We start from the raw sequence: 27,250 nt of genomic DNA, 5'->3' as shown, positions 1-27,250 counted from the left end.
TAGTTTTACAGTATTTCTGAAATAAATTCATAAAATCTCATACACTTCTTAACATAGATGTTAGCTTTAGCTATAAGAGCTAACCAATTTAAGAAGATCCAACACTCTGCTCTGACTCTACACTGACCTCTTCACTTTACGGTCACACAGAAAACCATTCGATAGTCTTATAACTCAGCTTTCAGCCTCTGGACACCATTTCATGATCAACTATTACAGCATAAATATTTGTTCATTCTGTTTTCTCAGTAAATCGACCCTCATGCATCTCTACCTTTAAATGCTCAGAGTCTCACTGTAGCCCGCCTATCCGGCTGTCTGAACCAATAGCAGTCCGGCTCTTCCTCGTTCCAGCCTATCAGAGCAAAAGAAGCTCTGACAGACATGTCTCCCCTCCCCCCACACAGCTAGTCAAACAATTGGCAGGTCAAGCTATGATTGACAGCTCCTCCTGCCAGTAAAAAAATACTCAAAGAAGCTTTTCAGATTATCAGCAATATATCAAGAGGGTCTCAAATTTTTACTCCTGGCACCTTTTAATTTGAACCAGGAGCTGGTAACACTTGTGTCTATGACTCCACTGTGTTTGTAGGTCCACTGACTACATGGACGTCTGGTTCCTATCCCCACCACTGTAAACGGTTCTGCTGCTTCTTGTCTATGTTAATAAAGCAGAAATAGACATATGTCTATATGCAGAAATGTGTGAATGCTTATGTCTATATAAGCAGAAATAGAGCAGTGAACCAGCAGCTGTGTTCTAATTTAGTAACGAGGCAGAGACGTGCAGAGGGACGAGAGATGCTTCTCTGCAGCCTCACTGGCTGAAGTTCTTCCTTTATTACCATAAATGTAAAATTACTCTGCAGTGTTGAAGTTCAGCAGATTAAAACAGTCTGTTGGTTTTGTGTGGAGCTTTAGGGGCTCAAACTCTGACCAGCTGTAATGAACTAAGTAACACATTAATTACAGCTTCATTCTGACCTGAAAATATAAACTCTTTGAGTCAAACATGACTTTGCTCTAAAGTACACAGGGTGTCCCAAAAAACTTGAATATCTGAGTAACTACATGTCCTGGGCAAATGAAATTAAATAGGTTTCATGTTGAACAAAACAAGATTTTTTTCGGGACACCCTGTACTATAAACATGTAAAGAGTAATAATTCTATCGCTGTATATAAGCATGGAATTTTATTTTTTAGGTATCTTTACTATACAGGTTTTTATTTTGATTTTTCTTTAATTTGATTCTAAAACAACAGCAGTTTTGCTAATTATAGTCATAAAGAGTGAAAAGTACATCTCAAATGTTCTTGTTTATTCATTTATTTTATTGCTGTCAGTGATGGCGTGTTAATAATGGGCTAACATTAACACCAGTAATGTTTCTTTGAGGTCTGTATCTCAGGCTGAAGTCCAGATGCAGTGCTGTATGTCACTCTGATAGAAACTGTGACTGTAGCTCTCATTCAAATACAGCTTTTAAAGTCTTTTAAAGCAAAACCTTCAGCTTCTTCAGCCGACCACGCTGGACAGACGGTCCAGCTGAATGAACAAGAGCGAGAGATACAGTCATGGAGGACCTGAACCACCGACTGTATACATATGATATATATATATATATATATATATATATATATATATATACACTCACTGACTGTATGTATGATATATATGATATTTACACTCATTGCCTATATATATATATATATATATATATATATATATATATATATATATATGACGCATACACTCATTGATGGTATATATGATACATATATATATATATATATATATATATATATATATATATATATATATATATATATATATATATATACACAACCCCATTTCCAAAAAAGCTGTGATGCTGTGCACAATGTAAATAAAAACAAAATACAGTGATGTGCAAATCATTTAAACCCTATATTATAAGGGCCCAGCCTGTGCCACCGGCCGCCAGCAGAGGGCAATGGCGGCGAGGCGCCACAAGGACAGCGAACTCCAATTCCCAGAAGCCCTCGGGCTGATTAGGCCCAACCTGGCACACCTGTGGACTCCTCTACTTAAGGCCGTGGCAAACAGCAGCGCTTTATCACACCTTTGTAGAGGGGTGACCGGTACGGTACTTAGTTCAGGTGGGTATTTACACTAAAAGAAAACAAAGGAAAAGAGAAAAATTGCCCCAAAATTATTTAAAAGCCCAAAAAGAAGGCTTAAAAAAGGAACGGCTCCAAACCAAACAAAAGTGTTTGTTCCACAAAGAGCAAATAGGTGAAACAGAATGCTGACCTTCCTCTCATAATCACACCACGGATCACCAATCAGGACATCGGCGGTTCAATCCTGGCTCTGAGCCACCTCAACCCCAACGTGCACAATCACTCAATTCATACTCCATCACCTCATTCAATTCATTTAAAAACCTTTCTCACGGATTTTCCTCTCTGCACTTGGGTCCGCTTCCCTGCCGTCCCATAACATATATGTAGTTGAAAATAGTACAAACACAACATATCAAATGTTGAAGCTGAGAAATTTGTGTTTGTTGAAAAATATTTGTCCATTTTGAATTTGATGCCAACACGTTCCAAAAAAGTTGGGACAGGGGTAACAAAAGGCTGGTAAAGTTGTGTAGTACTAAAAAAACACCTGGTGGTTGATTGGCAACAGGTCAGTAACATGATTGGGTATAAGTTAAAATGCAAGTTAAAATGCAAATCATACATAAACAGGATCCAGAAACGCTGCCACCTTCTCTGGGCCTGAGCTCATTTAAAATGGACTGAGGTGAAGTGGAAAAAAGTGTCCCGTGGTCTGACAGATCAACATTTGAAATTGTTTTTGGAAATCATGGACACTGTATCCTCCGGGCTAAAGACCACTCAGCTTATTATCCGTGCACAGTTCTAAAGCCAGTATTCATGTCGGTATAGGGGGCATTAGTGCACATGGCATGGGTGACCTGAACATCTGTGAAGGCACCATTAATGCTGAATGATATATACATGTTTTGGCAACACATGCTGCCATCCAGACGACGTCTTTTTCAGGGGAGGCCTTGATTATTTCAGCAAGACGATGTCAAACCACATTCTGCATGTATTACAGCAGCATTGCTCCAGGGTAAAAGAGTCCAGGCGCTAAACTGACCTGCCTGCAGTCCAGACCTGAACCACTTTTTCGTGCGGATGATAAGAAAAAAAGGCTTCAGTTTGCTAGGGAACATGAAAATTGATCTTCAGTAACAGACGAGACGTCACAGATCACACAGAGTCAGATTTATTCAGCTAAAAGCTCATCAGTGCAAAATGAAGCGATGTGGAGAAAAAGATCAGCTTCCACAGGAAAGAAGAAGAAGATTCTAATCAGAGGGAGCTGATTAGTCGTGTGACGACCTCTATAATAGCAGATCTTCTGGAAGCAGCTTTGAAAACAGGTTATTAACACATATTGACAGAGTTTACAGTAACACAGCACTGTGAAAAAGTCAGAGACCCCTGTCATTTATTTCATTTCCGAACTAAAGAGACATTAAGTACAAGTTCATTTGTCCACATCAGGAAAGTAACAGAAAACCTTTTACTACAACTTCCATACTGGCGTTCTTAGACCAATGGACTGACCACCCCAGAGTCCAGACCTCAACACCACTGAATGTGTTTGATTACTTCAGAAAATGATCAACCAGCTTCTAAGACTGAACTTTGGAGGTGTGTCTGCAGACTCTTTGAGGAACTGAAAGTGAGTCCCCTGTAAAGAATGGAAGCTGGAATAAAAGGAAACAGTGACTCACTGACTCACACAGCTGAGATTAGATTTAGTTAAATATGTTAAGTCTCTGCATTTTTTACAGTCCTGCATGGAGTCAGATCTTCACAGACTCAGAGGAGGGTCAGAAGTGCAGTGGATGCAGTGAAGCCAGAACAGACACTGTAATAATGTAGATCTTCACAGAGAGAAGAGACGCTGCAGAGGACGCAGAGCTCTCACGCTCAGGTGCTGCTGTGGGATACTTTGGTACAATATCCCGAAAATGATAATCATCATAATCTTCATAACTTCTATAACGTCGATACCTCCATGGTCTGATTTCACACACCCAGCCCTGCACATCTTCTGAGTTTCCTGGGTTTTCTTCGTCCAGCGGACACTGACGGAGGGTCTCATTCAAGTGTCCAGTTGTATCACCATCCTGAAGATAAAACATGCACAGTTTGCTAGAAAATGTCCTCATTTTAACATCTTCACTTTAGTATGTTTACATTAATGTCCTCACTTTAATGTGTTCACTTTACTGTCCTCACTTTAATGTGTTCACATTAATAGCCTCAATTTAATTTGTTCACCTTACTGTGTTTGCATTAATGTCCTCATCTCAATGTCCTCACTTTAATGCACAGTTAGTGATGAGCTTATTAGAGTTATTAGTGCTGTTTGGTGGAGTTTGTGCAGTATAATGAGCCTCTTTTACCACCTGAACACTGTTCAGTCTGATATTAACTGGAGTTTAATGCTTGTTTTTTGTTTGTTCCTGTTTATTTCTAATCTAAACGCTGATGTGAAGGTCCAGGTTGTCACATTAAATTATATAAACACCTCATCTGGTGTGAATCAGCCAGTCAGACCACATTACTGGACGTCCTGTGGTGAAACTAATCCAGCTGGTCAGGGCTTCAGTCCTCAGCACTACATCTCTAACTGTTACCAATGAGCTCAATAATACTGAGTCTCACCATGTTCACCCACAGCTTCCTCCCGTTTGCCTGAGACAGAATCCAGTCCTGCAAACAGAAACACACACAGCAGAGTTTCATATGGAGCACATCTACTCAACCCCCCCCCAGATCTAGCCAACTTGTAAAGGGGTCATTCCACGCCTGCTCACTTTGGGCCTGTCTGGACACGCCATTGATTTCCATCAGAAATTTCAAGCAAAAAATTTCAGATTTCAGCGTTAGTTACAATGATGACCGCTGGTGTGAAGACAGATCAGTATGGACTAGAGGTTGCACGACTTCAGATGTTTTCAGAAGTTGGCAGTTATGTGATGAAAGTCATGATTATTGACCAATCGCTGATGACATCAAGAGTAAAACCGCAGGAGAAGGGAATTCTTTGCAACAAGCAACTTTAAAAATCCCTGACAAATCCAAACTCCACTCACTAGAGTGTGCTGCGTCCTTTTCAACAAGCCCTGGATCGCATTGCTAGCCTTCAGCGAACCAGAGATACAGACCCTTATAGGTCCTCTTACTGACCTATAAAGCTCTAAACGGACTCGCCCCTCAGTACCTGCGTGAACTTCTCTCCCACTATGAACCATCACGCCTACTTAGATCACAAGGTGCTGCTCACTATTAGTACCTAGAATTAATAAAGTGTTCTGGACTCATTAATTTTTTTATTAATTAATAAAAAAAAAAAAATGTAACATAGGCCAACATACTGTCATATCTCTGCCAGAAGTGGCCCAAATCTCTTTGAGTAAATGTGGGCCACTTTTGGCTTGGATGCAGTTTGTCAGTGCCGACAGTGGGCCAGTAGTGCCATATGTTTGCCAGTAGTGGCCCATATCCACATGCTATCTGGTTCTTTTCTAAAATTGGCAACCGGACTATTTTTGGAAGATTGATTGTGAGACGACTCTCTGTCACTGCTGTTTCTTTCTTCTGAGACAGAATTTCTTTGGAATTCTTGTTTACCTTTTACTTTAACAGAACTCTTTAACTGAAACCTCCATCCTGCCACAGCACGTCTTATTTCTGCCTCTGCGTAGTTACCTATTAACCATGAAGTGATATTAGAAAGTGTTGCTGGGTTTGCACTCATTAGATAGACTGTGAAGAGGAACACAGACAGTTTCGAGTTCCTGCTAAAGCTGGAGAAGTTGATGTCACGAGCCTATTTTGCTCAGTGTTATTAAACTCTTCTGATGATGGAACTGAACAATCATATTTAAAGTGTTTAAAGGGGACCTTATGCTCATTTTTAGTGACCATACTTTTATTTTTAATCTACTAAAACAGATTTACAGTTTCAATGTTCCAAAAACACATTATTTTCCTCTTCCTGTTCATCTCTATTCACCCTCTGTCTGAAACGCTCTGTTAGAGCTCCTGCGTCTTTACGCCCCGCCTCCCGATGAGTCCACCATGCTCTGATTGGCCAGCTCGCCCACTCTGTTCTGATTGGTCAGCCTCCAGAGCGGTTTTGCCCCTCCAGGTTCCGCCCCTGTCCTGCAGTCTGCAAACAGACCCTTCTCTCCTGAGCAGCTGCAAACTCCACTGTGGCTGTTTCTCCATAATTTTGTTAGAGATATAAAGTGAGTTGCTGTGAAAAACATTGCGATTTTATGTCATTTTTCATGAAACGTTTACAGATTTTCACATAATTCGCAGGACTTAATCTGGACAATGCCAGTTTTTAATTACCCTGGCACAGATTAAGCTCCGATAAGCACCACCATTCAAAAGTGTGGAATTACTTATCATATTAATAAATCTTCAATAATAACTTAAATAGTGTGGATTGAAATGTCAGAAGATACAGATGTAAACAGATGATTCATTCAGTAAAGCATTTTCAAGTCAAGTCAGCTTTATTGTCGATACTACAATCTGTACAGGACATACAGAGTATTGAAATTGCGTTACTCTCAGACCCCATGGTGTAGCAATAACATTAAATAGACAGTAAACAGGAAAAGAGTGAATTTAAATAGACACTAAAACTCTCTCCACTGCAGCACTGTTGATGGGAACTAAGAGAAGTTAAGACGGTAAAAAATAGTAATATTACGAAATAATAAACTGTAATTATTTGTTTATAGTAATTTCTAGTCATGAACTTAATATGAATAGTTAGTGAGATTTGGTCATAGCTTTTCAAATATGAGGCATTCTGGATATTCAATTTATTATACGTTCATTTTCAGTGCTGTACAGCTTTCTCATAATTATACAATGCTTTACATATAAAACCTTTAAACCATTGAAAGTAGTGATTCTAAACTTTTGAGCAGTAATGCAGCTTTATGTTGTTGCAGCTTTAACTGTTTTATGTGCCGTTTTGGATCAGTTGAATTTAGAAAGATCTGTTTGGGTAAATGACCTGCTGTCACTGCTTCCTGGGTGGTGCATGTGCAAGATTGTGGTAGCCTCAGAGTGTGAAGTCTCCAAGATGTGCAGCTGCAGATGGACTGGATCTTCTGTCCATTCTGCTGACCTACAGCACTGCACTAACAGCAGCTGACATCACTGACAGCTTCACAGCTCTGAGCAGTGCGACCTCACTGGCTTCTCATCACACATCCTCATCTCTGTACACTGTTTGGTTCTGTTTATTCGTAACTACATCAACATTTAAATAACGTAAAGTGAAGGACGGCTAAAAGATCTGTGTCCAAGTGTAGTCACACCACGAACTTAAGCCCTACAGGACCTTAAGTCCTACAATAAACAGAAATCTATATTAAAAGCCTCCAAATGATTAGTTTTGATGTAGTCTTGGTTTCAGATGTTCTTTGATGGGTTTTAGTTTTACAGTATTTCTGAAATAAATTCATAAAATCTCATACACTTCTTAACATAGATGTTAGCTTTAGCTATAAGAGCTAACCAATTTAAGAAGATCCAACACTCTGCTCTGACTCTACACTGACCTCTTCACTTTACGGTCACACAGAAAACCATTCGATAGTCTTATAACTCAGCTTTCAGCCTCTGGACACCATTTCATGATCAACTATTACAGCATAAATATTTGTTCATTCTGTTTTCTCAGTAAATCGACCCTCATGCATCTCTACCTTTAAATGCTCAGAGTCTCACTGTAGCCCGCCTATCCGGCTGTCTGAACCAATAGCAGTCCGGCTCTTCCTCGTTCCAGCCTATCAGAGCAAAAGAAGCTCTGACAGACATGTCTCCCCTCCCCCCACACAGCTAGTCAAACAATTGGCAGGTCAAGCTATGATTGACAGCTCCTCCTGCCAGTAAAAAAATACTCAAAGAAGCTTTTCAGATTATCAGCAATATATCAAGAGGGTCTCAAATTTTTACTCCTGGCACCTTTTAATTTGAACCAGGAGCTGGTAACACTTGTGTCTATGACTCCACTGTGTTTGTAGGTCCACTGACTACATGGACGTCTGGTTCCTATCCCCACCACTGTAAACGGTTCTGCTGCTTCTTGTCTATGTTAATAAAGCAGAAATAGACAGCGGTGAACCAGCAGCTGTACTCTAATTTAGTAACGAGGCAGAGACGTGCAGAGGGACGAGAGATGCTTCTCTGCAGCCTCACTGGCTGAAGTTCTTCCTTTATTACCATAAATGTAAAATTACTCTGCAGTGTTGAAGTTCAGCAGATTAAAACAGTCTGTTGGTTTTGTGTGGAGCTTTAGGGGCTCAAACTCTGACCAGCTGTAATGAACTAAGTAACACATTAATTACAGCTTCATTCTGACCTGAAAATATAAACTCTTTGAGTCAAACATGACTTTGCTCTAAAGTACACAGGGTGTCCCAAAAAACTTGAATATCTGAGTAACTACATGTCCTGGGCAAATGAAATTAAATAGGTTTCATGTTGAACAAAACAAGATTTTTTTCGGGACACCCTGTACTATAAACATGTAAAGAGTAATAATTCTATCGCTGTATATAAGCATGGAATTTTATTTTTTAGGTATCTTTACTATACAGGTTTTTATTTTGATTTTTCTTTAATTTGATTCTAAAACAACAGCAGTTTTGCTAATTATAGTCATAAAGAGTGAAAAGTACATCTCAAATGTTCTTGTTTATTCATTTATTTTATTGCTGTCAGTGATGGCGTGTTAATAATGGGCTAACATTAACACCAGTAATGTTTCTTTGAGGTCTGTATCTCAGGCTGAAGTCCAGATGCAGTGCTGTATGTCACTCTGATAGAAACTGTGACTGTAGCTCTCATTCAAATACAGCTTTTAAAGTCTTTTAAAGCAAAACCTTCAGCTTCTTCAGCCGACCACGCTGGACAGACGGTCCAGCTGAATGAACAAGAGCGAGAGATACAGTCATGGAGGACCTGAACCACCGACTGTATACATATGATATATATATATATATATATATATATATATATATATATATATATATATATATATATATATATATATATATATATACACTCACTGACTGTATGTATGATATATATGATATTTACACTCATTGCCTATATATATATATATATATATATATATATATATGACGCATACACTCATTGATGGTATATATGATACATATATATATATATATATATATATATATATATATACACAACCCCATTTCCAAAAAGCTGTGATGCTGTGCACAATGTAATAAAAACAAATACAGTGATGTGCAAATCATTTAAACCCTATATTATAAGGGCCCAGCCTGTGCCACCGGCCGCCAGCAGAGGGCAATGGCGGCGAGGCGCCACAAGGACAGCGAACTCCAATTCCCAGAAGCCCTCGGGCTGATTAGGCCCAACCTGGCACACCTGTGGACTCCTCTACTTAAGGCCGTGGCAAACAGCAGCGCTTTATCACACCTTTGTAGAGGGGTGACCGGTACGGTACTTAGTTCAGGTGGGTATTTACACTAAAAGAAAACAAAGGAAAAGAGAAAAATTGCCCCAAAATTATTTAAAAGCCCAAAAAGAAGGCTTAAAAAAGGAACGGCTCCAAACCAAACAAAAGTGTTTGTTCCACAAAGAGCAAATAGGTGAAACAGAATGCTGACCTTCCTCTCATAATCACACCACGGATCACCAATCAGGACATCGGCGGTTCAATCCTGGCTCTGAGCCACCTCAACCCCAACATGCACAATCACTCAATTCATACTCCATCACCTCATTCAATTCATTTAAAAACCTTTCTCACGGATTTTCCTCTCTGCACTTGGGTCCGCTTCCCTGCCGTCCCATAACATATATGCAGTTGAAAATAGTACAAACACAACATATCAAATGTTGAAGCTGAGAAATTTGTGTTTGTTGAAAAATATTTGTCCATTTTGAATTTGATGCCAACACGTTCCAAAAAAGTTGGGACAGGGGTAACAAAAGGCTGGTAAAGTTGTGTAGTACTAAAAAAAAACACCTGGTGGTTGATTGGCAACAGGTCAGTAACATGATTGGGTATAAGTTAAAATGCAAATCATACATAAACAGGATCCAGAAACGCTGCCACCTTCTCTGGGCCTGAGCTCATTTAAAATGGACTGAGGTGAAGTGGAAAAAAGTGTCCCGTGGTCTGACAGATCAACATTTGAAATTGTTTTTGGAAATCATGGACACTGTATCCTCCGGGCTAAAGACCACTCAGCTTATTATCCGTGCACAGTTCTAAAGCCAGTATTCATGTCGGTATAGGGGGCATTAGTGCACATGGCATGGGTGACCTGAACATCTGTGAAGGCACCATTAATGCTGAATGATATATACATGTTTTGGCAACACATGCTGCCATCCAGACAGCGTCTTTTTCAGGGGAGGCCTTGATTATTTCAGCAAGACGATGTCAAACCACATTCTGCATGTATTACAGCAGCATTGCTCCAGGGTAAAAGAGTCCAGGCGCTAAACTGACCTGCCTGCAGTCCAGACCTGAACCACTTTTTCGTGCGGATGATAAGAAAAAAAGGCTTCAGTTTGCTAGGGAACATGAAAATTGATCTTCAGTAACAGACGAGACGTCACAGATCACACAGAGTCAGATTTATTCAGCTAAAAGCTCATCAGTGCAAAATGAAGCGATGTGGAGAAAAAGATCAGCTTCCACAGGAAAGAAGAAGAAGATTCTAATCAGAGGGAGCTGATTAGTCGTGTGACGACCTCTATAATAGCAGATCTTCTGGAAGCAGCTTTGAAAACAGGTTATTAACACATATTGACAGAGTTTACAGTAACACAGCACTGTGAAAAAGTCAGAGACCCCTGTCATTTATTTCATTTCCGAACTAAAGAGACATTAAGTACAAGTTCATTTGTCCACATCAGGAAAGTAACAGAAAACCTTTTACTACAACTTCCATACTGGCGTTCTTAGACCAATGGACTGACCACCCCAGAGTCCAGACCTCAACACCACTGAATGTGTTTGATTACTTCAGAAAATGATCAACCAGCTTCTAAGACTGAACTTTGGAGGTGTGTCTGCAGACTCTTTGAGGAACTGAAAGTGAGTCCCCTGTAAAGAATGGAAGCTGGAATAAAAGGAAACAGTGACTCACTGACTCACACAGCTGAGATTAGATTTAGTTAAATATGTTAAGTCTCTGCATTTTTTACAGTCCTGCATGGAGTCAGATCTTCACAGACTCAGAGGAGGGTCAGAAGTGCAGTGGATGCAGTGAAGCCAGAACAGACACTGTAATAATGTAGATCTTCACAGAGAGAAGAGACGCTGCAGAGGACGCAGAGCTCTCACGCTCAGGTGCTGCTGTGGGATACTTTGGTACAATATCTCGAAAATGATAATCATCATAATCTTCATAACCTCTATAACGTCGATACCTCCATGGTCTGATTTCACACACCCAGCCCTGCACATCTTCTGAGTTTCCTGGGTTTTCTTCGTCCAGCGGACACTGACGGAGGGTCTCATTCAAGTGTCCAGTTGTATCACCATCCTGAAGATAAAACATGCACAGTTTGCTAGAAAATGTCCTCATTTTAACATCTTCACTTTAGTATGTTTACATTAATGTCCTCACTTTAATGTGTTCACTTTACTGTCCTCACTTTAATGTGTTCACATTAATAGCCTCAATTTAATTTGTTCACCTTACTGTGTTTGCATTAATGTCCTCATCTCAATGTCCTCACTTTAATGCACAGTTAGTGATGAGCTTATTAGAGTTATTAGTGCTGTTTGGTGGAGTTTGTGCAGTATAATGAGCCTCTTTTACCACCTGAACACTGTTCAGTCTGATATTAACTGGAGTTTAATGCTTGTTTTTTGTTTGTTCCTGTTTATTTCTAATCTAAACGCTGATGTGAAGGTCCAGGTTGTCACATTAAATTATATAAACACCTCATCTGGTGTGAATCAGCCAGTCAGACCACATTACTGGACGTCCTGTGGTGAAACTAATCCAGCTGGTCAGGGCTTCAGTCCTCATCACTACATCTCTAACTGTTACCAATGAGCTCAATAATACTGAGTCTCACCATGTTCACCCACAGCTTCCTCCCGTTTGCCTGAGACAGAATCCAGTCCTGTAAACAGAAACACACACAGCAGAGTTTCATATGGAGCACATCTACTCAACCCCCCCCCCAGATCTAGCCAACTTGTAAAGGGGTCATTCCACGCCTGCTCACTTTGGGCCTGTCTGGACACGCCATTAATTTCCATCAGAAATTTCAAGCAAAAAATTTCAGATTTCAGCATTAGTTACAATAATGACCCCTGGTGTGAAGACAGATCAGTATGGACTAGAGGTTGCACGACTTCAGATGTTTTCAGAAGTTGGCAGTTATGTGATGAAAGTCATGATTGTTGACTAATCGCTGATGAAATCAAGAGTAAAACCGCAGGAGAAGGGAATTCTTTGCAACAAGCAACTTTAAAAATCCCTGACAAATCCAAACTCCATTCACTAGAGTGTGCTGCGTCCTTTTCAACAAGCCCTGGATCGCATTGCTAGCCTTCAGCGAACCAGAGATACAGACCCCGAAATCACCAGGATGCACACCTGTTTTTGTCCATGTTGTTAGTGATGTGACTAGTTGACATCAAGATTAAAGCGCAATTTACTGTGCAGTAAAATCCACTAGTCTGTAAATAAGACAGTTTAGTGATGCTCTGTTTTGGTGAGGAGGTTCTTTGGTGTGATTTTCTGGATGTTTTGAGGTAACTTCTTTAGATTTTCCACAAGAGCAGCAGAGAAACGCAACAACAGGGAGGAAAGCAAAGTTTTCAGAGCCAACTCTGCTTTTTGAGTGAGAACAGAGCTCTGAACAGACTCGCAGTACTTTACGCTGGTGTTAATGTTGGTATAGATCACTCCAGTTATTACTCAACAAATGTTTTCCACCAGTTACTAATTTACTATGTACCTATTTTTCTTACTACTTATCTGGAAATACATTAAATAACCTTAAAATATTCTTACAGCAGTCTCATAATGGGAAATGTTAGACATATTGACTAGATTATGATGAATTCACTTGCCACGTAATCAGGATTTGCAGGGTGGTAAAAATATCCATCCATGAAAAGTCGATCCCAGTTTGAAGTGGTGGCGATTCTGGAGTTTCTGTCGCGACAGAAGTTCAGGGCCTCGGTACAGTTCCCTTTAGCCTCCCAGAACAGGTAAAACACACCGTCATGGAGACGCCACAGCTCCTCCCTCTCACTGTCCTCACCTACCACTCACACACAGACACAGATCATCTCAGTCTGACATGAAGAGGTAAAACAGTCTGAGGAGCTTTTTTAGTCTCTTTATCTTCATCTGCTTTGTGTTTTACAGATCTGCTGCTTCACTTTATCATTTTTACAGCTTCGTTCTACAGTTAGTTAAACTGGTGAAGCTCTGCAGAACCAGCAGAATATTAGAATAATTAGTGCATTTATTGTCAACATTTTTTTCTATTAATGAAAGTGATTCCAAACTTCTGGGGACAAATAAAACATGAAATGTGCAGAAGTTCTGAAAGATTTTAGCTGTATCTCATGGTTTTACCCCAATGGGTTAAATTCAGTAAATAAACAGTAGCTGTGATGAGAACTCATGGGTTTGAATGTTGAAAAGAAGTGTGTGTGTGTGTGTGTGTGTGTGTGTGTGTGTTGCTCACCAGAGGCTTTCAGTTCGTTCACTTCAGCACTTTGTGATTCTGGTTTGTTCACTTCAGCAAGTTGTAATTGATTTGCAGCTGCAACATCAAAAAAAGGAAGGAAAAGTTAGTCATGATATTGAAACACCGCCACTCACTGTAACTGGGACAATAATTTTTCTTTTTCTGTTATAAATAAACATAAAATGTCCACATTTTTTCTGTGGTAGGTACTTTTTTAATTTTCCATATTAAAGATTCTTGAGAAAAATGTATGACTCAAAGTCTAGAATCATTGAGAAAAAAATCCTATGATTTGAGCACGGCTGGATATTAGGATTCTTTAAAAAGAAGAGAAGTTTTGAAACAATGTTATTTCTAAAACATCAGTACTGTTTACAAAACTCAACAGAACACCCCAAAACTCATCCTGGTGAGCTCACTCTTCTGTAAACTGTGAATTATGTCACTTTAGCACAAACACAGCTCGATGAACCAAAATGTATCTCTATGAATTTTAGATATTTTCCTATTAATGATCTGTTTTCTGATGCTCTTTAAGCATCAGGGCCAAGTTGGTCTGTGAGGATGTTTTATTTGGTCCATCAGAAGTTTTTCAAAACTCTGTTTTATTTAATCTAGAAAATCCTGAGGTTTAATAAAGTAAAGATTTAACAACACAAAACCTTCAGGTAACATTTCCTTTATCAGGTAAATATGAGGTTCAAACTCCAAAGTACTAGATAATTATTTTCTGTAACATAACAGAACATTGAGCCAGTTTAACTAAATTACACAATAGGTTCTAGATATTAAACGGAAAAGATATAATAAAATATCTCAATGAAATATTTTTAACTCCACTTACTTAGCCAGTAAATGTGTAAGTGGTAAGAACCCAGTGGAACCACTAGAAGAACCTCTGCTTTTTGGCTTATGAATGATAATAATCAGTTATATATGTCAAAACACATCTGTCGTTGCTGTCGGAACAAAACCTGGTATCTCCAACATGGCAACTTTACAGGAGAGGGAAAAAACATACTTCACTTTTAATGTAAGTCAATGGAACCAGACTTTTTTCTAAGTAATTTTGGGTCATTTCTTTTGGTCCATTCATCATGAAATTTACACACAGTGTAAAGAGCAGCATAGTGATGACATTTTCGAATTATGTCAAAAACTGAAAAATGGAAAACAATGGAGACATGAGGTTTTGGTTTTGACAACACGATACAATACAATACTGCTTAAATTGCTTGAACTTGTGTAGCATGGTATTTGCAAATAAATCAATATAGTGACTGTACCTATTCAGATTGAAATAGAATATCATCACTGTCCAAAATAAAACATGCAGAAAAATAAAATAACAAAAGGCATATACATCATTTCAGCACAGCACCCGGCCTTCACATTTTCAAAATTGTTATGAATTTACCAATAGAAATGCTACAAAATTACTTAGAATAAAACCTTTACATTAACTTACAGTGACAGAACAATGTGAATATAGTTTAATAACTCACTGGAGAGTCCAATCAGTATCACTATAACGATCAATAACAGAGTGTTGAAGATCAACAGCACCGTCATTAACCTGCTGCTCCTGACTGGCTCTGTTAGAGATGGACAGAGAAAACGTCCAGCGGCTCATTAGTGATGTATAAATGAATCATTCTGATGACTTTATTACTGATTCTCTGCTGTGTTGAAGGTTCTGTGTGTTCTCACCGTGTGTTGAGTTTGGGTTCTTCACTGTAGGAGGCTGGTGGAGAGTCTGGTACACGTCCTCCGTCTTCACACTCTCAGACTCCACTCTTCTCCTCGGCAGCGTGTCCTGATAAACGTTCATCTACAGCACAAACATCCCACCTGTCTGTTATCAGTAACTCAATCAGGCTGCAGTACAGAGTAATGAAAGTGTACCAACCTTTCAGCGTTAAATGACCACTGAGTGCTGGACTGTCCTCTGCTGAGTCTGTGCAGAGACAGAGTGAGGAACTGTTCTTTAACAGTTATTTTTAGTCAGATTTTATCTCAACAGCCAGTGTGAATCACTGTGGTTAGAACATGGAAAAAAAAGAAGAAACGTTCTAGCCTGTTTCATAGGTCATTGAATGTGGTCTGGTGGTCACGCTGGATGCTGAGAACTTGGCTCTAACTGAAAACCTCATTAGCGTGAGAAGATTTTGCAACCACTTGCTTCTGTGACAGGTCCACCATGCTTTTCACCAGGGGCTGCATAAACAACTCTTATCTTATCTTGAAACCAGTTTTGTTTGCAAACTTAGTATATGCACATTTTTATGCATAGAAAGTGATGAGAATGGTTGTACATTTAAAACTCCTCCTGACTGTGCGTGCCCCCCCCCCCTAGTGGTTAGACAGTGTTACTGCTAATAACCTGATTATGAGGTGAACAAACTCTAAATAATATTCAGCTATTTCAGTATAGGTGATGGAATGACTGGCGTCTAAGGTCTCTATGGAAAATAGACACTTAATGTCTATATGTCTCACAATCAAAGTGATACCATATCTTGCTAATGTTATCAGGTTGCAGATTCTTGGCCACAAGTGTGATTGGTGTGCCAAAATCATGTGACACCTGGCTACATTTACACAGCAGGTAAAAGTGGCCCAAATCTGATTTTCTCACCAAATCTGATTATTTTGTTTGGCTGTTCAGATTATCTTTTAAATGTGATCTGTATGCGACATCAGTCTGAACAGATCAGCTCCTAAACTGACCCACAGAGCAAAAGAACAGAGCGTCACGCTGCTTCACGGCTCATCCAGAGGTAAACAATCACGACCGCCAGCGAACGCCAGTCGCTCCCGGAGGATCAGCTTCACCCAGAATGTGTTAGAGCTCACTGTAAAAAAGGACGCGGTCACTTCTTTAGTTTGAGTCCTCGGATTCTTTAAACTTTGTTTCAGACCTTTTCTTGACGCTGCAGCCCTGTTCTCCTACAGCTGCGTTCCTTTCGAAATCTCTTTGAACATGGAGGGTTTTGGATGAGTGTCTTCTAATTATTTGATACAGAAACATCAACCTAAATGTTTGAGGTCTTAGCCGTGCAAAATTCTGATGAATGTTGAGTTGTATTAATGTAAAAGCGCATGAATTACGATCCGGCTGTTCAGACTGAGTCGCATTGCTGCAGATTGGATACGGACCGGATTCAGTACCACATTTGCAAGCGTCTCAAATCAGAACTGAAAATGTCAGATTCCGTGTGTTTATCTGTTCACACAGACACACACCTGTGTCACATATGAGGAAAAAGATCGGAATTCGGAACAAGTTCACACCTGGTTAAGAAAAAAGGACTAGAGAAAAAGTTGGCGGGTCTGCACCAAAGGAGGTAGGCAAGCGCCTTGACTCTTTGTAAGTTCGTGCCTATAGTGGTCAGCATGGTCTGTGCAGTTTGGGGACAGCAGAGCCCCAGTGCTTAGGCTACATTCACATTACAAGCCTCGTTGCTCAAATCAGATTTTTTTGCTCAAATCCAATCTCTCTGACAGGATGGTTCACACTCGTTTAGGTAAGTGACTCAAATCAGTCATTAATGTGAACCGGCGTCCTGAAATGACCCTCATGAGCTCATCCTACTCAGTAACGTCACGTGAATGAATCACGTTCATCATCAGCACAAACTAACGAGCAGAACGAGCTTCGCTGAGAAGATCATTAACTCTGATCAGCTCTCAGCTTCATTATTAGAGCGAGACGAAGGAGAAAAAGGTGAGATGAGCTGCTTTTCTGTTTGGTGCATGAATTCCGATCTAAGCGTCGCATTAAAGTCACATGGCCACGAATCGGATGAAAGTGGCTCAGGTCAGATTTGAAAAGATCAGATTTGCATCCACACAGCTCTGAAAACATCAGATCTGAGTCACATTAGGACAAAAAATCAGATCTGGGCCACTTTAACCTGATAATGTGAACGTAGCCTTAGAAAAGTGGTGTGGCTGCTGCACTCAAAACATCGAGTCTATTTTTTTCCACCATGTCATGAATACAAACACTACTCACCATGCTGCTTTCCTAATGTTTTGAAGCACCTTACCAGAGAAAGAGTTTATCATGATGGGTGTTGTTGTGCAATCATATTATCATATTTTGCACTCATAACCGTGGGTCTGTCAATGTTTTAGGTAATAGTGACCCTACTGTTCAAACCAGTGAGCTATGCTGAATGGGCAAAATGCTGTGGTCATGTGATCAGGCTGGCTGGTTAGAAAAGGAAACATCTATGTTGTTGGAACCATGAGGAGCCAATCAGTACTAATTCAACATTACAAATTATAACGAGCCCTAAATTTTGGGTCAAACTGCACACGGTATGGAATTATTTTTTCACCTTTGTACATTTTATTTACATTCACACTGGCTTTGAGAGGACACTGATGTTGGTTAAAGTAGAATGGCTACATCTTCATAGACACTGAAGAGATTTTATTGAAATGTCTATTGGCCAACAGAGACTCATTTCACATTGATAATGTATGACGTTTATAAAATTCAACGTTTATTTTATTTCATTTTTTCAGTGTTTGAAGCAGTAAATGGTAGTTAGACCTCAGTAGGATGGTGGTCTCATCTGTACCAGAAGAACCTCTAGGACATTCACACCAAGTGACTCTTTTTATACAATCAAGGTAAACAAATGTGTTTGTGTACATTTTAGATTCTACATGCTGATTAGTTTCTGGAGAGCCTGTCACACAAGGGAAGAGTCTACTGCTGTCAATGTCATCGGTTCTGTGACATGGCCTGACAGGAAGAGCTCTGGAACACCAATTTACGTTTATCAAAGAGACAGTTCTAACTAAAACCACAGTTCTAAGAGGAAGGGTTCTAACTGATGCAGCGTGAAGCTGAACATAGTGAATTTAAAGAAAGTGGGCAACTGAGCCATCCACAGTTAGTTACCAGACTGAGGATGTGAGCCCAGGCTGTCTGTCAGGCTACATTCCAAGGCCTACCAGGTGAGCCACCACAGGTTTTGGGGACACAGGACCCAAGTGCCAAGCTTATGTACAGCAGATGGATGAGCTGAACTAAAGAACTTCAGCACCCGATGAGTCCGGGGATCGAACTCGGGCCCTATTGGTGCCGTTCGAGCGCTCTACCGCTACACCTCCGCAGCGCTGAAAGGAGCGCCCTTATATGGGATTGCCCGAAAAGCTGGGTGGGAAAAGCTGTCTGAATTTGTAAACCCACCTGTTTTTGTCAGGCGGGAAAAAGAACAAAGGACGCTGGGGAAAACTGGCTTTTTCAGAAGCCCAGAGAAAATGAAGAAAAAAGACAAATGACTTTCCCAACAGAAACAAAACAGAAGTTTTTATTATGTTTTGTATTTATTTATTTTTTTGAGGGCAGAGAAGGAGATCTCGAGAGGAGGCTGGAGAAACTGGAAAGGTAAGTGGGAGTGCGAAACTCTCAGCCCTCTCACTAAAATTACCGGCTCACGATGAGACAAAGACACAGCAATGTGTGTCGCCTTCTCTGCGCTTCTACGCCTCTGTCCAGGTGTAGGACGTTGGGCTTGATTGGACCTGGGAGGTGTGCATTGTCTCCCTCTGGTGGCCGGGAGCGCCGCAGCCCTGGAATCAGCCCTTACAGAAAAGGTTTATTGTGACACCGTTCTCTTTTCCTCAGCCCAAAACAGCAGGCGTGGCCAATTCAGCATCAGGTCATTGAACTACAGCCTAATGGTGTCCCATGTATTTGTTGGAAGCCAATAGCATAGCAGAAATTTAGGGGTGGCATTTAGGGGGCTAATCAGATTTCAGGAATGGAGTTGACCACCTCAGCCACCCCTAATAACTGCTCATGAAGACCGGAGGTACCAGTACTGGACTCTCACACGTTTTACCTGCACAATTTACCAACACATTTATCACTATATTATTATTCAAACTTTCAGGATTAAATGATTGTTTCTCTAAAGCAGTAGATGAAGATTTTTCCTTTGAGGTGGAAAACATTTTTGTTTTGTTTAGGAACAGAAGGAGGAAGCAGCTCATGACTCACCGATAACAACCTGAGACATTTTGAGTTTTGACATAATTTAAAAAGTATCTCAACAAGATGAGTCATGTCTAATTTCTGCAACACAATGAAAATGTAAGATCTGTTTCTATATCTCTATAATTTTCATTGATAAAAAAAGAGCAGGACTGGTGAAAGTAGACACTGTCAGACACTCGGAACTTGAAAACAAAACAGAACAGCTAATAAAGACAAGTTTGTCACGGCTCCAGCTGACTAGAACGTCAATTATTACTTTAACTGTAGATGTGGTCATTTCAGGTGAGTGGCTATTTTTTATAGTCATTCTCTGATTTATGAAGGAAATTTTTTTCCTTATTTGAACTGAATTGTGTTTTTTTTTTGAGTCTCATGTTGAAGAGTAAAGTGCTGCTTTCAGAACAAAACTTTACAGTAGAAGGAAAAATGTTTTTAATATTCAGTGTACAGTAATGAAAAAAGATTTTGCCCGAAGTCATTTCTGCCATCTTTGCTTCCATTGTCAAATGTGTGACCACTTTATTAGACTTTATTAGAGTTTGGGGACAGTAGGGGACGAGTGCTGTTCTATTTGGTGACCTTTTCTCCTGCTTTAATGTAGGGAGTTCGGGCAGCCATCTGTAATTTTTCTTTTATTTTATAGTTCTATAGTTTAGATTTGTAACCGTTAGTTATTTTGTTTATTATTTTGGCATATGCCCGTCCCTGAAGCGATCATCCTGTTCAGCTTAGCGTCATCAAAATAATCATGAAGGGGTTTGCTGGTTAAAAGTGTTCTGTGTTTGTCTGTGTCTCCCTCTGGTGGCGTTCAGGGGTCACTGTAGTTTTCATAAAGTGGCCAGATAGTGGAAGCACAAGGTCAGTGTTTCTAATAAAGTGGCCAGCTGCCAGCTTAACAACATAGCTAACAGGGCTGTCACAGTTTCCACTTTCTCTGTGTAAAAGTTTTTGGCAACATGTGGTGTGGTGTGTTGTTGTTGTTGTTGTTGTTGTTAAAACATGACAAATAAGCAGATGACACTTTGTCACCTTTTTCTCTATGAAAAGAACAGAAGATAACACAAAACTCCATCAGTGACAGGCAGACAAATAATTTTACACTCTCATAATAATACTCACATTGAGCTTTAATCAACACTCAGTTGCATTAAATTAAGGAGCTGCAGGAATATGTCGCGGTTGTCGGAAGAAAACCTCATATCTCCAAAATAGTAACTTTACAGGAGAAGAAAAAACATACTTTTGTCTTAATGTAAGTCAATGGAACCAGACTTTTTTCCAAGTCACTTTAATTTCTTTTAGCCCATACATCATGAAATTTATACACAATGAAAAAGGTAATATTAAAATTGTCAAAAACTGAAACGTCAAAAATGGAGATACAAGGTTTTCTTCTGACAGCAGAGATATGTTGTGTAGTGGATATGGAACATTGAGCTCATCCTTCTAGTTCATAGTCTGATTAAATAATCCATTTACAGGACCGTTCATTAAATCACTATGAGAGGAATCCATGGGGTAGCAGAATGGAGTTGTCTGAGTATGTGAAGATGAACTAGGGTGGCATCTACCAGACTCTCCATCAGTCTCCTTTAGCAAAGAACCCAAACTCAACACACAGAGAGACAAAGTGCTGTTACAGAAAAAATGGTCATCAAAATCATCTGAATTTTTAAAGAGCCAAAAAATAAACAGCCCCTGAACGAGGTAAAAAGTTAAAGTCGTTCAGAGTGGTTTGGTGTGAAACGCTCTGTTCTAGAGAAACTCACACAGTCAGAATTGTTCACAGTGGTGGTGATAGGAACCAGACGTCCACCTCTAAAAGCTCCCTCGCAGAAAGTTACTACAATTTTCCATGCATGGTGGAGGGATACATTACAGTCAGGGCGTCCCTAAAGAAAACTTATTATTTCAGATTTTCCACTATTTTCCATCATCAACATTCCATATAAACTCAGAAGACTCGTGTAGGTTCACTGGTGGTTCTGGATAGTAAATAAAATGTCTATATTTGTGTTGTAGTCATGGCGACCCCTGGTTCCTATCACCACCACTGTAAAGACATCTGAACCATTTCACACCAAACCACCCTGAATCTCTCTGATTACATCTCACACACTGAACTAAGGAGAAATTTTGAAAAATCGGTGGACTTCCCCTTTAATTATTGCCATATTGGTTAGTATCCACTAAAACAAGACAGACAGAGTCAGATCTCCACAAACTCAGAGGAGGGTCAAAAGTTCAGTGGACGCAGTGAAGCCAGAACAGAGACTGTAATAATGTAGATCTTCACAGAGAGAACAGGCGCTGCATTAACAGTGGGGTCTATTAACAAATCTTCTGAATAATAATCATATGTATATGAAGAATTATAATATTCATTTCCTTCAAAATGTTCATCATCTTCACCATCGAATGAAGCAGCTCTGACAAGCAGATGACGAACTTTAGAAGGTGATTCCTCTCGTCTTCTTTCACACACACAGCCTCGTTTCTCTGTGGAGTTTAGATGTACGGGATCAGAGCTCTGCCGCTCTGGACACCGATGGACGGACATAGTGGAAAGTCCAGTCACAAGATCATCCTGAAGCTGACAGGAAAGCCATGATTAGACACTGACACACTTTTATTCCAGAGTAATGTCAAAGATCATTAGGGAACCATGACTGTTAGAACTGGGCCTTCAATTCAGGCCATAAATATCAAAACGTGGTCAAGAAACAAAAAAAATTCACCTCTACAATTATGGCTAATTGTTCTTGTAGTGTTACAAGTAGCTAGTGCTAGGCTAACTGCCATTCACATGAACATTGTCTGTCCATTCTAGCTTAAACATGGACAATTTGTAGCTTATAAGTGTGGTATGGATGGAGTTTCCATACAATTCCTCCACTCTTTTGAACAAGTTACAAGTCAGAAATAATATCAAACTTTTTCTTATCACTAGCATTAATGGCAACTTCTAAGAATTAAACGACAAAGTCAAAAACAAGCTAAAATAATAATATTCATTATGTATAAAGCATATTAACAGTGAATGTGCTTTGTGCACTTAAAAATGGAGTTGAAACTCAGTAAGGCAGGAACATCGTTATTCAGTGTGTTGTTATAGTGAAGTTAAGTTTTACTGAATGACAAGAATGTGTCAGTTTTTGCCATTTACTAAAATCTAAGCATACTTTAGTATACCTAAATCAAACAATGGCTACAGTGTATATTTTTGTATATATTGTCATATCTCACATGATCAAGATATAGCAGCATAGGCAGACATTAACTTAGGCCTCAGTATAAGCCTGTAATAAACAAGTAGATACATTTTTCAAACGTGCCACGTTCCACAATGACATAACATCAAGCTATAGCCTATTACTGACAGCAGTACATTTTTCACCTATTTAAACACTCAGGAATACCACAGAAAACCCTCATCAGTAAACACAGATCGTCATTAGTAGAGTAAGACCCAAATACGCAAAGCAAAAGCAATATGTCAACAACGTCCAGAGACACTGCCGACTTCTCTGGGCTCAAGCTCATCTAAAATGGACTGATGCTCAGTGGAAATGTGTATTGTGTGTTATATATATATATATATATATATATATATATATATATATATATATATATATATATATATTTATATAACACACAATACACATTTCCACTGAGCATCAGTCCATTTTAGATGAGCATCAGTCCATTTTATATATATATATATATTGTCTATACGGTAATAAGTAACAGTGTAAGTAACTTGTTAAGTAATTAACAAGGTTAATTATTTTGTTTGTTATTTCTCCTCTTGCTGTTCTTTTCTAGGGTGCCTTGCTCTCCCTTTGCTGCTGTAGCACTGTGAATTTTCCCATTGGACTAGTAAAGGATTCTTAGCTGGTAATGTGCCTTTAATTCTGAAGTGGCAGCTAAATAACATATAAAACTAGCTATAGTGTGTTTCCTGATTGTGTGTCAGCTGCTGTGTGATTCTACATCAAACACATACATCAGAATAGAATGAGCAGGAAGACCTGTCAGCTCATCAGCTGCTCCTAAAACAGCAAACTGATAGAAAAAGCCAGAAAAATACGTTTCAGCATTATCAACAATGTATCGTTGAGGCTGGCCTGTATAGCTGGTGTGCCCACTTAAGCTCCTGCATAGCCTCTATAGTGCTATACTGCTACAAATATTCATGACTGGAGATGTTTGTTTTGGGTTGTTGTTTAATGAAGTCACTAATATTGAGAGTAAATCTCACCATGTTCATCCACAGCTTCCTCCCCTCTGCCTGAGACTCGATCCAGTCCTGAAACACAAACACTCTGAGCCACGATTCCCTCCTGTGCTGATCTCACACTTCAACAAGCTGCAGTTACTGCGCCGTATTATTTCTGTAGATGAGGAATTAACGTACCTTGTTTGTGGTTGTTATGACGGCGATTGTGGCGCCTCTTTCCTGGCAGAAGTTCAGGGCCTCAGTGCAGCTCCCTTCAGCCTCCCCGAACAAATAAGACACGCCCTCGTGGAGACGCCACAGCTCTCCGCTCTCATCTAACACTCAGAGACACGAGTACAAACGTCAATGTTGTTGATTTTCTAAGAGTAAATAAGTTACATCCTAAAAAGAAAACACACTTCTGCACATTTTAATACACAATTACTCATTTACTGGGTTTACTAAATATTTCGGTTTGCCTCCTGCAGAGGATGTGTTCACTTTTATTTCCAATTAAAAAAATCTAAGTCTTTCTGGTATTTTCTTTAAATTCCACTGTTTTTCTATTTACTGTTTCTTTAGATTAGCATGTTTTAAAAATGACTAAACTATAAAGGAGACAAAGCTTTTATTATGTATTTTTTACGTTTATGGCATTTTTTTATTCAGGAAAAAAATGTCTGAAGGAAAAAAATATGCTTTTTTTTTTGCAACCATAAAAATGCATTGTCCAATAACGTAATCAATAAACAAATCTAACTGATTTAAAGTATATATTCTATGAATAGTTATTCATATCTTTACTCAGTTAATATTTCAGCTCAGCACATGCAGAAAGTGATGATTCATTAGTTTGATATCAGTGTAAGAATCTTGTGTGAACAGTTTTGCTTTAACAATGTTGAAAACTGACTGAAAGGTTTTCTGCTCCAATAAAAAATCCACCCTCCAATAAATGAATCTGACAGACTGTATTAATGTTAACTAGTTGATTTAAAGTGAAATATTCATGCTGTGATTTGTGTTTAATTTACACCCAGTTTATTTTCCTCTTTCTCCAGTCTGTAAACAGTTAAACTCAATATTTAATGAGCAACTTTGAAATTACTGGATACAATTTAAAAATAACTAAAAAGTAGTTTGAAATTTTGTAAAGCTGCACAAATTACACAGATTTTTTTTTGTTTGTTTATGAAAATCCATAAAGTAACTGAGCAGGTTTTAGCTGAGTCGGCGTCTTCAGAGTAAAATTATTACTCAATATTTTTTATAAAATCAGATCCATCAACCAAACCACATATAAACATCATGATGCTGCTGTGTTTGTTGCTCCTCACCAGCAGCTCCTCTTCTGCTCACTGCAGTTTGTTGGACTTTTCCAGCTGCAACATCACAGAAACAAGTTAAAGGGGATAAAATCATCCAACATACATTCATCATGAATTCCTTTCTATAAATAACACTGTTGACTGAATCTGAACTGCAATAATAATAATAATAATAATAATAATAATAATAATAATACATTGAAGTGAATGTTTGGCGTTAATCAATTTAGTTGGTCAAAAACTTCTTGTAGCTTACATCTTTTAATAATGCGTTTAAGTTACAGCTACAAAGTCCAGTTTATACAATTTAAGCTGACCTCACTCAAACAAAACAAAATTTAAACAAAATGGTGAATGTTTTTCCTCCTTAAAAGGTCAAATTGCTCAATTTTGTTCTATTTAAATTTGCAATGAAGATTCTGATCAGTGAAGTTTTTTCTTTTTTTTATATAAAATCAACTCTTTTACTTTTAAACTCTTTTCTTAACCTAACCTAAGATGTAGTACTAAAGGTTTTTTGTTTGAAGAACAAAATTTGACCAAAGTTGAGGAATGTATGGAGCTGTGGAGGTTGACTTAAAATTTGTTGACTGTAAAAGAAGTGTGGTCACTGATACTGACTAACATGGAAATGATCTAAATATAAATATCAGTTCTGATAGTGTGACTTACTGAAGAGTCCGATCAGTATAAAGATTGATAGCTGGGGTTTGAAGACCAACATCATCGTCTTTATCTTGTGGTTCTCCACTGACCTTTGTTGGAGAGATGGACAGAGGTGGACGCTGCATCAGATGTCAGAAGGAATTTGGTATTAACAAATTTCTTTTTCGGGGTAAAAAAACTTGTCCATGTGTTGCAATAATGAGCTAAAATTGCAAAACACTATATTTTGTTAACTATATGTTTTAGTAATAAACTTTAAAGTACTTCATCTGTGAAGAGTTTCCATCTGTGGAAAGAGACGTTGGAACAAAACCATCAAACCATACTGTGTTGCAGTGAAGAGAATTTGGTCACTTGAAGAGGAAAATGTTAGTAAATATGAATTTAAAATACAAACCCAGAACATTTCCAGAAAATTTGGGACATTTTGTAAAAAGCAACAAAAATAAGAATCTTTGTTTCGTAATTTGGTAACACTTTGGTAACCAAGTATTTCTAACAGTATATCAAACAGAATACTATGCCAAGTCATTACGGTTTTAAGTGAAGTGTTTTTTTAATTATTTTACAAAAAGGAAAGGAAGTTTGGTAACACTTGCTATGCATACAATGTCTATGAGCATCTATAAACACATTCATAACATGTTATAAAGCATTCATAAAGCACTATAAAATTAGTTACAATTTATAGCCATGTTTATTGTGCATTATGAATTGTTAACATGATGCATGATGCTTATAAATAGTGCTAATAAAATGCATTGTCAGAGCTAAATGGGTCAGTCCCAGTTTACAGAGTGTAAAGAGAGATTAATGTTTATTTACCCCAGTATTTTATTCCTCAGCGCTGGAGCTGCTGGAGCTGTTAGAGCTGCAGCTTTGGGTCTTCAGTCCTGAATATTCAGATCCCCAAACAAGCCGTCCAGCCCAGAGTTATCACTACACTGCGCTTTCCTTACTCAGCACTCTCACTTTAACCATCACATCACAGGAAACCAAGTTCCCATCAGGCCCCTCCCCTGAAACCCCCTCTGACCTCTGATATAGAAATGATTTTTTTTCCAACTTTGGTTGCAGTATTGCCATGAGTATAACCCACATGTGTTAATTCATATTTGATTTCTTCACTTTTATTCTAAAATGAGTACAATAATACACTAAAAATGAGGAAAACCCTGAA

At 38.9% G+C, this 27,250-nt stretch overlaps 2 protein-coding genes across 6 annotated transcripts; both read right to left on the bottom strand.

The window, feature by feature from the left end:
* Positions 1-3,269: 3,269 nt before the first annotated feature.
* Positions 3,270-15,822, bottom strand: LOC118814902. Of its 3 annotated transcripts, none has more exons than XM_036580774.1 (7): positions 15,748-15,822; positions 15,549-15,669; positions 15,344-15,433; positions 13,836-13,913; positions 13,210-13,403; positions 12,204-12,251; positions 3,270-4,198 (listed from the first exon to the last, which is right to left on the bottom strand). In XM_036580774.1, the coding sequence occupies exons 2-7, from the start codon at positions 15,667-15,669 to the stop codon at positions 3,899-3,901; spliced, it is 831 nt and encodes a 276-aa protein (XP_036436667.1). In that variant the 5' UTR covers positions 15,748-15,822; the 3' UTR covers positions 3,270-3,898. The 3 variants fall into 3 exon arrangements, with proteins under 3 accessions (XP_036436667.1, XP_036436666.1, XP_036436665.1); XM_036580773.1 differs by lacking the exon at positions 12,204-12,251 and adding an exon at positions 4,740-4,787; XM_036580772.1 differs by lacking the exon at positions 3,270-4,198 and adding an exon at positions 10,734-11,662.
* Positions 15,823-21,965: 6,143 nt separating this feature from the next.
* Positions 21,966-27,037, bottom strand: LOC118815138. 3 transcript variants are annotated; one of them, XM_036581075.1, is made up of 6 exons: positions 26,896-27,037; positions 26,077-26,159; positions 25,414-25,458; positions 24,275-24,411; positions 24,119-24,166; positions 21,966-22,444 (listed from the first exon to the last, which is right to left on the bottom strand). In XM_036581075.1, the coding sequence occupies exons 2-6, from the start codon at positions 26,129-26,131 to the stop codon at positions 22,094-22,096; spliced, it is 636 nt and encodes a 211-aa protein (XP_036436968.1). In that variant the 5' UTR covers positions 26,132-26,159; positions 26,896-27,037; the 3' UTR covers positions 21,966-22,093. The 3 variants fall into 3 exon arrangements, 2 of the variants coding, with proteins under 2 accessions (XP_036436968.1, XP_036436967.1); XM_036581074.1 differs by having other exon boundaries at positions 21,966-22,450; positions 26,896-27,036; XR_005007785.1 differs by lacking the exon at positions 26,077-26,159 and having other exon boundaries at positions 21,967-22,450; positions 26,896-26,910.
* Between the last annotated feature and the right edge of the window lie 213 nt (positions 27,038-27,250).

Source organism: Colossoma macropomum, unplaced genomic scaffold, assembly GCF_904425465.1.
Source record: "Colossoma macropomum unplaced genomic scaffold, Colossoma_macropomum, whole genome shotgun sequence".
NCBI classification, from domain to species: Eukaryota; Metazoa; Chordata; class Actinopteri; order Characiformes; family Serrasalmidae; genus Colossoma; species Colossoma macropomum.
This window is presented reverse-complemented; position numbering and strand designations above follow the sequence as displayed.

What these genes read in the sequence shown, in the direction of transcription:
- LOC118814902 (XM_036580774.1), bottom strand. Translation starts at nt 15,669, where the DNA reads ATGAACGTTTATCAGGACACGCTGCCGAGGAGAAGAGTGGAGTCTGAG. An exon ending in GATACTGATTGGACTCTCCA is followed by an intron (nt 13,914 to 15,343) that starts GTGAGTTATTAA and finishes TTGATGTTGCAG; the next exon opens with CTGCAAATCAATTACAACTT. An exon ending in GAACGAACTGAAAGCCTCTG is followed by an intron (nt 13,404 to 13,835) that starts GTGAGCAACACA and finishes TGTGAGTGGTAG; the next exon opens with GTGAGGACAGTGAGAGGGAG.
- LOC118815138 (XM_036581074.1), bottom strand. Translation starts at nt 26,131, where the DNA reads ATGATGTTGGTCTTCAAACCCCAGCTATCAATCTTTATACTGATCGGA. An exon ending in TATACTGATCGGACTCTTCA is followed by an intron (nt 25,459 to 26,076) that starts GTAAGTCACACT and finishes GTGATGTTGCAG; the next exon opens with CTGGAAAAGTCCAACAAACT. An exon ending in GAGCAGAAGAGGAGCTGCTG is followed by an intron (nt 24,412 to 25,413) that starts GTGAGGAGCAAC and finishes TCTGAGTGTTAG; the next exon opens with ATGAGAGCGGAGAGCTGTGG.